Source organism: Hemibagrus wyckioides, linkage group LG10 (assembly GCF_019097595.1).
Source record: "Hemibagrus wyckioides isolate EC202008001 linkage group LG10, SWU_Hwy_1.0, whole genome shotgun sequence".
NCBI classification, from domain to species: Eukaryota; Metazoa; Chordata; class Actinopteri; order Siluriformes; family Bagridae; genus Hemibagrus; species Hemibagrus wyckioides.
Genome location: NC_080719.1, coordinates 7,311,581 through 7,324,287, shown reverse-complemented (window position 1 = coordinate 7,324,287; position 12,707 = coordinate 7,311,581). Strand labels below are relative to the sequence as shown.

General features: G+C 39.2%; 1 protein-coding gene across 1 annotated transcript in view; it reads left to right on the top strand.

The window, feature by feature from the left end:
- The window catches only part of LOC131360369 (CLIP-associating protein 1-like), a 78,569-nt gene that overhangs the window by 28,303 nt on the left and 37,559 nt on the right, over positions 1–12,707 (top strand). Inside the window, exons 4-8 of the mRNA XM_058400775.1 lie at positions 163–266; positions 473–564; positions 657–732; positions 1,628–1,725; positions 1,972–2,036. Coding sequence (XP_058256758.1) covers positions 163–266; positions 473–564; positions 657–732; positions 1,628–1,725; positions 1,972–2,036 — 435 coding nt within the window. The remainder of the gene's footprint in view (positions 1–162; positions 267–472; positions 565–656; positions 733–1,627; positions 1,726–1,971; positions 2,037–12,707) is intronic.

The window sequence follows — 12,707 nt, the reverse complement described above, 5'->3', positions numbered from 1 at the left end:
TACTTATTTCTTTTGTAGGTTTAAAATAAAATGAATAGTCTAGAGACTAGATGACCCATTCACAACCGGATTGCTGACCCATTCACACCTGATTCATTAACACAAGTTGACAGTGTCATAAAACAAGGTGCATGTTTTCCGTCTTTGTCCTTTTGTCCTCAGTCCTGCCCAGTTTAACAGACCGTTTAGGTGATGCCAAAGACCAAGTAAGAGACCAAGCCCAGGCTCTGCTGTTAAAAATGATGGATCAAGCTGCCAATCCGCAGGTACAGATTCCTTTACTAGTGAATTTATCTATTTCGGAGGAAACCTAGTGTTACACAATCTACTCTGATTTGGGGTTTTTTTAACACATAAAAACAGGTCCTCACTTTTTGTGTGCGTTAATCATAGTTAATTATTTCAGACACCACAAAGCATGAGATGTATTGATAACTTATCAGCTTTAAATCATGTGATCTGACGTTTGCAGTATGTATGGGACCGAATGTTGGGAGGATTCAAACACAAGAACAACAGGACCAGGGAGGCTGTCTGTTTTTGCCTTATTTCCACACTAAATATGTACGTATCAGTCCTCGTCCAGTCTGCATGTTTATATAAAAGTGCATGTAATGAAATAAATAATTTTTTTCCCCCATTGTTGATTTCTTCAGATACGGAGCCCGGGGGTTAACTCTGAGCAAGATTGTGCCTCACATATGTGGTCTGTTAGGAGACCCTACAAGTCAGGTATGTACAGAATGTCCTTAAAGAAAATTTCACGAGTCAAGTTGTGATACCTTGGTCTTTGGCGCCATCTAGTGGCCAAATTGTATACTACACAAAAAAGTGCATATGGGTTTGTACAGTGTACAGTTAAGTACATTTCAAATTATTTATTTTTATTTATTTATTTTTGTTAATTACTTTTTATTGCTCCTGAATCAAATAAAAAAGTTTTCAAGTAGATTGTTTATTGGTTTATTTTTTATTTTTATTTGGATAAACCAATAAATGCATATTGCTATATATACATACCAGAATCAGCCATGTTACCAAATGAATATAACGGACCAGGTCATTGTAACTAAATACTTTATTAAATATTTATATTTTAACAATATTTAAAGTATGAATCAAATCTCGAACCATTTGCGTATTAATCTATCCACCAAAGCCATTGTGATCATCATCCTGTAGATGGTTGACTAGCCACGTCTGGTCTCTCTCGTTTAACTCATCACACAAGTGCTCCACTGGAGTCTGTAATTTTGAGCCCCACGTTTGTTGTTGCCTCTAAATCTAATGTTGTGTGAGAAAAGAAGCTTTTGCGCTTTTGTCTTGATCGCTGGTTACATTTTTATCTCCTAATTATAATCAGTTGTAACCACACTAGCAATACGGCGTTATACTGTGCTGTTAGAGCGGCGCACAGCCACAAACCTCTGACAGAAATAACAAAAATAGTGCAACAACACATGAGGAGATACAAGAATACAACAGAAATACTGCAACAAATCACTGAACACGTCACAAATGTTTATTAATGAGCCTAGTTAGGGTGCTTCCCTTAGTTACCTTCTAAATTCATTATTTATTCAAATGAAGTGTGTTTTTGTGACTCGATCTTTCTTCTCTTCTCTAGGTTCGAGATGGAGCTATGAACTGTCTTGTGGAGATTTACAGACATGTCGGAGAGAGAGTGAGAATGGATCTAGGGAAAAAAGGCTTGCCACAATCACGGTATAACTTTTTAATCTTGTGTCAAAATGTGTGACCTCGTCAAAGTCCACTCAGTCCACTGTTTTGGAACAGTTTTGAGAGTATAAAGAGAGACCTTAGCAAGGTTTAATAGATTGTTCCTAATATACTGCTCAGGGAGTGTATGCTGCTTTATTGTGAAGTTCCCTTTTTTTGTGTTCCTGCATGTGACTGAAGCTCTCAGTTACAAGCATTAAACTTTGCACTTTTCTGTCTTTTTTCGTTTAGGTTGAATGTCATTTTTAGCAAATTTGACGAAGTCCAGCGATCAGGAAATATGGTGCTATCTGTAGGTGAGTGATTACACATCAGCTAAAGTCTGTAATTGTTTCTGTATTTTTGCACTGTGTAACACGTTTAATCTGACCTGTTTGTTGTGTACTTACAAGCTACAGTCCTTCTTGTTTCAGTCCACTGACATTCTGTATGCCTTTTAGTTTAATCTCATCGATATTATCTGTTGTTTGTCTTGTAGTGGATTATTTTGTGGTTGATTTTGTGGCCTCGTGTACAACAACATAACAGGCATAAGGAAAATAACACAACGTGATCTGATTAGTTCCGTAAATTCATTGGGTTTGTTCTTGGTTTGTTTGGATATTTTTCCCAGTATAGTTTGACAACTATAGACAATGAAAATGAACAGATGAAATCCCACTCTTATGGTACAGTGGGCTTTATTTCAAGATGGTTGTAAACAGTGCCTGCTGGTGTGAATGAGATCGACGGCTTGCGCTTTCGGGACGCTCAGCCCTGTTTTTGTGTATTTCGCAGTACAGGGGATACTGATACTTTTATTGGCGGTGTTACTCTGGACAGCTATATTGAGCTGTGTGTGATAAATAATCTTCCTCAGTGTTTCCCCTTCCTCAGTGTAACTCCTCGATCACTCGACTCTGTTCTACTCAATAACTTTCACACTTAAAAGGCTGATTTATTTATACATTATGCTTTCAAATGTAACAGTAGGTGTATTAGTAAATATTTAATTTGTTTTATTATTTAGCAGAGCTGGTCTTTTCGACTCGGTGTCATCTTCAGATTGATGTGGAGTAGCAGAAATTTTTTTAGCTGTGCAGAATAAATATAATTTCTGAATTATTTTTGAGTTAACATATTCTAACTGCAGTGTTTGCAGTATCTGGTGTCTCACATCCCAGTAATGATGCGTATCTTGATGTAGTCAACACACCAACATGATTGGCATCTTTTATAAAAATGGATATCTGCTCATTCTCTTGGTGGGCTGAGTTGACTCTATGTTACTAATGGTATGATGGGATATAGTGATTAAGTATTGTGTAAATTAATTATGAAACGATAGCTTGAACATTGGGTGACAATAACAGAAGTCCACGATTCCTTATAGACGACTGACAGCCATAGGGATCAACCCTTTTAGTGAGACTGACTAAACAAAGGTAATGCCTCTTTTACTAGGACTGACAGGTACAGCCAATCCAAACCTTCTCTGCTGAAACTGACAGGCACTTTAGCCACGCCTCTCTAACTATGACTGACAGATACAGAGGCGACACTGTCATTGCTGAAACAGACAGGCACTGTGGCCAGGTCTCCCACACTATGGCTGAAAGGTAATGGGGCGTCACTATCATTGCTGAAACTGACAGGTACTTTGGCCACGCCTCCTTCACTGTGACTGACAGGTACAGAGACCACAGTATCACTGCTGAAACTGACAGGCATTTTGGCCATGCCTCCTTCACTCTGACCGACAGGAACAGAGACCACACTATTACTGCTGAAACTAACAGGCACTTTGGCTACACATCTTAATGATTTCTGCGGTCACACCACTTTTGTTGAAACTGACAGGTACACCTCCTTCTATGAAACTGACAAGCACAGAAACCACACTTATACTTTCAGCCTTGTCTTCTTCGATATTGCTGACAAGCAGCAAGGCCAACTCATCTTTACAAAGACTCAGAGAGGTTACGCCTTTTTCACTGGATGACAGATACAGAGGTCATACTTCCTTCAGTGTAAAAGAAAGGCACAGAGGCCTGCTTCAGGGGGTTTAACAGATACAAAGGCCAACCTCCTTTACTGACAGCTACATTGGCCACACTTCCTTCAGTGGAACTGATAGGCCACCTAGTTCAATGGGACTGACAGGCACACTGGCCACACCTCCTTCAATGTGACTGACAGACACACTGGCCACACCTCCTTCAATTGGACTGACAGGCACACTGGCCACACCTCCTTCACTGGCCACACCTCCTTCAGTGGGACTGACAGGCACACTGGCCACACCTCCTTCAATGAGACTGACAGGCACACTGGCCACACCTCCTTCAGTGGGACTGACAGGCACACTGGCCACACCTCCTTCAATGAGACTGACAGGCACACTGGCCACACCTCCTTCAGTGGGACTGACATGCACACTGGCCACACCTACTTCAGTGGGACTGACATGCACAATGGCCACACCTCCTTCAGTGGGACTGACATGCACAATGGCCACACCTCCTTCAGTGTTACTGACATGCACAATGGCCACACTTCCTTCTGTGGACTGACAAATACAGAGCATTTACTTTGTGCAGCCATACTGTAAACATTAAGAACACTTCCCCCATCTATAAATATTTACCCCCCCAGGCCTTGTTGTTAAGTAGCACAGAGGATAAAAGCTCTAAAGAGTCTTTCTTTCTGTTCAGTATCTGAAGGAGGAGGTGGAAGCCACTCAGTGTTTCTTTGTGCTGCTTAAAGGTTAGCACATGTCAAAGCACCCGTTCCTCCTGCCCATACAGTTCACTAGCATAGAAAAATTCCCCTTTGTGAAGAAGGTGGGTGAAATGAAAAGAAAAAGAATGAAAAGATTTTATTAGAGGAACTGGGGTGATGTAGATGAGCAGGCAGCTGCAGCCTCTTTTTTTGGAGAATGGTGGCACTTTGTATCTGCAGTCACAAGATCACACAGAGAGGGGAGGAGAAGGAGAGCGAGAGAGCGAGAGGGAGAGAGGGAGGGAGCAAGCAGGAAAGACAAGAGAGTGAAGCTATGCAGAGCAAAGGAGAGCAAACGTTTGCACTTATGTACACACGCTAACTGTACTGCATCGAACATCAGCACACCGGGCATGACGTCTGGGGAAGGTAAGAGCTCAGCAAGAAGTCGGCAGTCATTTCTAGCACATTTTTCTCTCAGAATATTTATAGACTCCGGCAGGTGATTGAGACACACACACAGACACACACAAACACACACACACACTCGCACACTGTGTGTGCATGCATGCTGCGAGTTTGACACGCTGTTTACATAAGCTTGACTCTGCCGCTTATTAGCTGTCCTCATTTTCATTAGAAATGAAGCAGGTGCACTTTTATAGACCTTCATTATCATTTCTCCGTCCTGTGGCTTCAGGGCTAATGAGGCTTTTGTGCGCTAGGAGCAGAAAGTGGCTGCTTGACTTAGTTTAGTTTACTGGGATGAATTCATCCTGAGTGACATTTTGCTTCGTTCCAGTTCTCGTATTCCTTACACAGGATTAACTATTGATGTTGAAGGCCTTAATTTTTTAAAGTGTGCAACGTGAGGAACACAAGCTAGACTTGTTTTTTATCAGTAGTAGCATTTAACAGTATTATTTTTTTCAGACTGGATATGAGTGCATGGTTTGTGGCATAACATAATGAACATTGGTCTTAATATTAAGCAGTCACGAGAGAACATTTTACTTAGCTCTGTTACGATTTCTGTTACTTCATTTCCGGTTTTAATATTTCTGTGTAATTTCTAAAAACACATCTAATGAAAGGTTGTATATGAATATAGAATGAGCAGTTAAACATTAAGCAGTAAAACTGGAGCTAATTTAGCTCGGAGTATTTTTTTTTCTTCTTATCCCTTCTTGTCCAGCATTTTTTAGTTCGATTTTAGTTTAGAAACATTCATAGTTATATACAGCTTCTGAAGTAATCTAAAACGCACTAATCTGTGTGAAAATTAGTTTGTTTTACATGTTACATGCTAGTCTCCACACAGGGGTTAGCAAAAGTAGCTAACCTTACTAGCAATGTGCACTCACTAGATAAACCAACAATTTCTGTTATTTCCTTTTCAAGTTTTTGTACATTTTCCTTTTTAAGATTTGTTTTCTAGACACATTTAATGAAAGTTTGTGGGAATAAATGGTTAGAGGCAATTACTGAAGATAGACAGGATTTAATGAACCAGTGCTAGGTGTTTCTTTCATTGCTGAGCATCAAGCAGTAAATAGGAACAAATTTAACTCTGAGTATTTTTTTCCTCCTCATCCCTCACCAGCATTTTTTCCCCGATGAAAAGCATTAATAGCTTCTAAAGCAATCAGAAATCCACTAATCAGTGTGAAAATGGAAAAAGTTGCATGCTAGGATTCAATACTAGCTTTGTTGGCAGATTAGCAAAACAAGCTAACTGCTTTGTAATTGTGACAGGAATAAATAAACAGCTGTTTTTTTTTGTTCAGTTTTCCAGTGTTAAGCTTCAAATAGGAACTTTATTTTTTTCCACATGATGGATTATACAGACTTCATGTGAAGTTGGATGTGACTGGATCAGATGAATGTACGTTTCTAGGTTTTCCAGTTTCACGTGTGGATCAGTAAATGGGAACTAAAAGCAGATAGGAACTAGGCCTGTGTTTGTGGAACTGATGAAATGGTGGCCCACACAGATAGGAATTAGAGATGTGGGTGTGGAACCGATGAAATGGTGGCCCACATAGTATAGGATTGCTCTGAAGAATCATCTGAGCCAGTCGTTTGGATTTGTGGCTTTACTGCGTCATAGCTCGTATTGCTCACGTCTGAGAAATCTCACTTTAAATGTTACTGGTTGTGCTGAAATCGTGGCTCTTTGTCACAGACCTTTATTCAAATGAATGCTCACCTGTCGAGCTGTTGCTTGTTAGTGTGAATGTAGGGATAGGTTTGGCCTTGAATCAAATCTGTGTGTGTTGGTGTGTGTATATGTGTGCAAATGTGTGTGTGGCAGCTTGGCAGAGGAAGTCTGAAGGGTATCACTAGGTTGACTGTTGTGTGTGTGTGCGTGTGTGCGTGTGTGTGTGTGTGTATGGCTGCCTGGCAAAGGAACTCTGAAGGGTATCACTAGGTTGACTCTTGCTTGTGTGTGTGTGGTGTGTGTGTGTGTGTTTGTATGGCTGCCTGGCAAAGGAAGTCTGAAGGGTATCACTGGGTTGACTGTTGCTTGTGTGTGTGTGGTGTGTGTGTGTGTGTTTGTATGGCTGCCTGGCAAAAGAAGTCTGTAGGGTATCACTGGGTTGATTGTTGCGTTTCCAGCAGTGTGTGTGTGTGTGTGTGTGCGCGTGTGTGTGCATTCGAGAATGTCTGTAGGACCCACTGGGTTTGTGTCACTCTTTCACTGTGCTGAGCCCACACACCGTGACACTATTCTCCAAAATAAAAGCTTTTCTTTATTTAGTACGTGTTTTTTCACCAGCTTGAGAACACGGGGTTTTCAAGCTTCTGAGAGAAAATCACGTGTCTTCGAGAGCAGATATTGTGAGTTGTACATTTAGAGGAAGAAATATTTCCAGTAGAGCAACATGCAAAGCTCAGCACCTTAATGTCCTGTTCCGGCTGCATTTCCACCCTCACTCGGGGCTTTGTGGCTGACTGCCAGACCTGAGCTCTTTACTTCTCACATCGACTCCATGAATCAGACACAAACTCTTCAGATATTGCACAGTGGAGAGTATTTTCTGTTTCTTCATATTAGACAAAAATCATATCATATCACTGAGAAATCAGTTTTTATTGACATCATGAAAAGTGACGGTTGAATCTTTCCATTTTCTGAAGGGAATGTGATAGCTCTGTAGTTAAGGTGTTGAACTAGAAGGTTGTGAGTTTGAATCCCAGATCCACCAAGCTGCCACTGCTGGACCCCTTAGCAAGGCTCTTAACCCTCAATTGCTCATTTGTAAATGAGATAAAATTGTAAGTCGCTCTAGATAAGGGTGCTGCCAAATGCCAGAAATGTAAATGAAGGTTTAGAAAGCCAGACTGGGTTCATTAACAGTTTCAGTAGGTCTCAGGAAAGGTACAGTTCAGCAAGGATGAAGAGTCGAATTCTAAAAACACAGCAAGGGTTGGCGCCTCAGACTTTCTCATTAGGGATAACTACAAATAAATTTAAATATAAGTCTAATAATAATTTTTTTTTCTATATTTCTTATACTCTGTAAAGCTGTTTTGAGACAATGTCCATTGTTAAAAGCATTATACAAAAAAACTGAATTGAATTGAATTGACTTCGTAATAATAAACATGAGCTGCTTAAAGCAGTAAGTGATACTTAGAGAAAGTTCTAGTGGTATGGAGGAGAAATGTTCCTGCGCTGTTTTTACAAAAAATATTCAGCTTTGAGAATGTTTATTTGTATTAGTTTTTCCATAACCTTGGTATCAGTGTTAGATTTATACCTAGAAATTCTGCTGTATGTTGAAATCCGATCTGCATTTGTTAGTCTCTTCATAGCTCCACTGCTGTGATCCTTCTGTTTCTTGTGATGAAAACTGTGCCGCCGGTCATGTTTCAGCTGTGATAAAGCCCAGGAGAGCACCGTGTTCATTGTTACCGTTCTGTATAGTGGATCGGTTTGCGCTGAACAGAAACGTCCTGTGTTTCCTGTTCTCTTTCTGTCTGAGCCAGAGCTGGAGTACCTACACTGCAGTTCTCTCCTGGGTGGCTACGAATGGGGCTTGTGCCTCAGCAGCTGCAGTTATACGTAGATGATATGCATGTAAAAAAAAAAAAACAGGATGCATAATACGTTCAAGCACAGTAGGAAAAAATATTTTTCAATCTGTTTACATGAAAGCAAGACCCTATTTTGGGTTATGTGTTAATGATGATGAGTAAAAATAAAGTAAAAAAAAAAACAGCAGCAATAATAATAGTAATAATCATCATCATCATCATCATCATTATAATAATAATAATTATTGTTATTATTATTATAATAATCATTATTATTATTATTATTATTATTATAAAGGATTACTTTTATTATTATTATTATTAAAAATTAAAAGTAATTGCAATAATAATAATAATTAGAGGGGGCTGCTTAGTTGTTAGCACACTTGGCTCGCACCTTCAGGTTTAGGGGTAGGATTCATGTCTCTCTCCTCTGTTCATGGAGTTTGCATGTTTTTGGTGTTCTTCAAGGGTTTCCTCTTAGTACTCTGGTTTCGTCCAACAGTCCAAACCCATGCTTTGTAAGTGGACTGGCATCTCCTAATCATCCATAGTGTGTGATTAACAGATGTGTGAGCATATGTGTGATGGGTTGGCACTAAAGTAATATGCCACTTCCGTTTTATTGTCTTTTATTTATTTTTAGCCTTTTTAAATTCCATTTTGGACTGGTTTTATTTTTAATCTTTTTTTTTTTATAACACAGACACTGTGTACTGTGTAGGAAAAGCTCTACAGAAAATGGATAATAATAATAATAATAATAATAATAATAATAATAATAATAATAATGGACGGCTTAGCTACTTGGTTTCCCTAGCCTTTTTATTTTGCTAAAGAAAAAAACAAATATTTTCAACTTTTCTGCTATTCATTTTGCAGAATTGTGTCAAAATCATGTCACCATTTGTCAAAAGTGACAAAAATGAGACTTGCAGTGATGCTGGGTTACTTCAGCATTAGTCCAGTTTATTTAAACATGGTGCAGGACAGTAAGAATAGTGTCCACTATGTAAAATTAGTGGTGTGAGAGAGAAGAAATTGCTAGTTTTTTAATAATAGCCTTTCAGACTCATACAGCTGTATTGTATTTGTTGTTGTCATTGCTATACTTACTTAATGACTAACGAGATCTGGCCGCTGTTTCACCGCATATCTTATGAAACAGGAAGTCATGAAAGACTTCTTCCTAAACACTTGGGTAAGATAAAAAGACAAAAAAAATGGTCAAATATAAACTGGAACTTACTTTAGTAACATTTTGTTCTTAAGAATATTTCAGAGAGAATATATATAAGCATAATCGTCGAAAGGTTTTTTAGAATAAATTGAGTTCATTTGGATATTTTTATTTTCCTATTTTTGTCAGTAATCCTGCAGTTGACTGTTTACATCCAGAGTTGCTTTATTTACAGGCTCTTTCTGTACCTTTGACTCTTCGTTCTTTTAATGGACCTGAGTGTAAGAACTCGAAAGTGAACTGAATCACTTGACTGTCTGCACTTTCTGCAGACTTCCTCCTCCTCATACCGATTAGCACCGCCGTGGTCTTTATGAATGACTCCAGCGCTGTGGTTAGGAATGTTATTTACAGTAGGAAGCCATCTTCAGTGTCTGAGCGGCCTAATAAGGAGCTACCTGAAACCAGAATGATTAGATGTACGAGGATGACAGAAATTAGGCCACATTTTAAAGGGATTGGTAAAGGACACATCCTGATCTAGTTGCAACCTACTTTTTGAATGTTGACCTTACTCAAAAAAAAAAAAAAAGTAAAGTAGGACATTCGTTTCTCCGTGAATCGTTCACAGGCTGTTGTTTGTTATTTTGCGAAGCCAGTTTTCAGCGTTCAGCTTTAAGAAACACGAGCCGCACATAAACATTGTGAGCTTTTGTTGCTGTGATTGAGGTTAAGCTGCTCAGCAAGAACGATCCCAGACTCAAACCTCCTGCATTCCAGCTCTTTCTTCCCTTACCTCTCAATACAGATTACTGGAATTCGATGAGCCGAAGCATCGCACTGTAGCGCTTCAGTTTATTCTGTGCATCTCTGCATTTTTTTTTGTTACTCGACTTCGAGCCGTGCGTCAATGCAAGCGTATAATTTCCATCTCAAGCTGAAAAAGTCCAAACTCAGCAAGTTGGGAGACTGTGTGGAATGTGTTGATTGCTGGGTTCAGTCTTTGCTATGTGTCTTGGCTGTTTTGGACTCATTTTCCGAATTATGGCGTGAGCAGTCAGCTGTCATGAAGAGTTAGTATGTGGCGTGGCTGTCTGTGTGTTTAAACCAGATAAGACACTGATCTTTCTCTTTAAACAAAAATAATGTGTATGTGTGTACTATATGCGCATTTGTTAGTGATAACATCCAACATCCAGTGACAGCAAGAAGTCTGGGCAATAAAAACTAATCCATTTTACATACCCGGAATATTTTAGATGTAAATACTCACATGCTCTAGCTCTAGGCTGATACTTTAGTGATAGAGGCTGCCACCTTGTGGAGAAAGATCATAGTAGAAATTAAATGTTTCTTTCTCAGATGAGTTTCTACTGATAAATTAGTTGTTTTAAACCATATTTGCACTTGGATTTTATGCAATGATCTGAAATTGGATTTTATGACTGAAACTCAGGGAATTTTGTCTCTCAGGATGTCTGTTACAGCTATTTCTCTATATATAATATCACATATACCTTCTTTTTCTGAGGGTATCTCAAGTATCATCGGTTTCTTACACTGACCTTCTCTTAAAGCTAAAAATTGCTAGAATGTCAATATTTCTGGTACTGATCATGTTGTCTTCTGTAGTGTTGTGTTGTGTAGTCAATTATAATACCTTTTTTGTTTATTATATTTTATTATGAATCAGTAGGTCGTGAGTTCCCCCCTCCATTTTCTCTCTAATTTGGTCCTGGTTCATTTCCATCATCCATCTGTCCTCTATCACATGGCAGCTACAAACTGGAGAGGGTGAAGGTGAACATGTGCTTCCTCTGAGGCACAAAAAGGCGCATCTTCATGAATGTCATGACCCCCACGTGCCTTTTACCCTTTTCTGCATAAATGAGCTGACAGACCACCATGATTGGCTTGTGTCGCTGTGACTGATAGTGGATTTTGATTTAGAATAAATTGCTTTGCTCTGTTGGACTTGTAGCTATGGATGGCTGTGGCACCGATTGTGGGATTCATGTGACTCACGATCCTAGATGTAGATCCTAAATGAACTCTATTTCTTGTGCCACATGGGAATGAAATAGTTCCTTCCTGTTTGTCATAAAGAGATGTTACTTACTTCATCATGTTGAAGAGCTCAAGCTCCTTCTTCTGTGACCTTTTTGGTCTGTCTGTCCAAGATTCTCAGATATTTCAAGAAGGAGTATTTGAATGTTTGTAGGATTTATTGTAGTGACCAACAAATGAAACGATTAGAATTTGAGCAAACAGAAGGGTAAAATGTCAGAGATGTTAAATTTAGACTTCCTTCCTGTTTGAAGTATAATTCTAAGGATGTTTCTGCCATAATACCTGCTTGATGTCAAGTTTGATACTTGTTTTTAGAGAGAGACTAATCAAAATGTGGAGAAAAAACAAACTTTTATTCTTTAGTATGCTGGTACAGTCTATGCAACATCAGTGTAGTAGAAGCTCATGTACCCTTTCCTCATCATCATCATCAGTTAACAATATAAAAACAATTTAATTGTCATCAAAACAAATCTAGATGATTTTAATCTGGTGTATAAAATATTATTCATCATGTAAGTTGCGGGGTATATTTTAAAACGACGGTAGATTGAAATCTGTGGAGCTGAACACATTTAAGCATGTGTAGCTTGTTAGCCCCTCCCCTGTGCTGTAATATAAAAATCAGACCAGGTTTATACTTTCTGCTCCATTAACGGCGTCTCTCTGCTAACCCAGTTTACTCCATCAGCACACTGTGTTCCAATAGCGGCGTCCGTTCACTGACTCACTTTCTCTGGTGACGCATCAGATTGTGTCCGCTGTCAGTGTCAGGATGCTTTGGGTGCAGATTCATCAGGCGTGTATGATTACAGCGACCGAGCGCTTTACAGGGGCAGATGGTCTGATCTCTAATCAGCCAGTGACATTTTGGGAAGACAGTGGGTGATGTGAAAGAGTGTTTACTGCCTAAACATGCTATTTTAGCCGTCTGCTTTAGTCTTAATATAAGTGTCGATGCGGTGTTTCATCTACT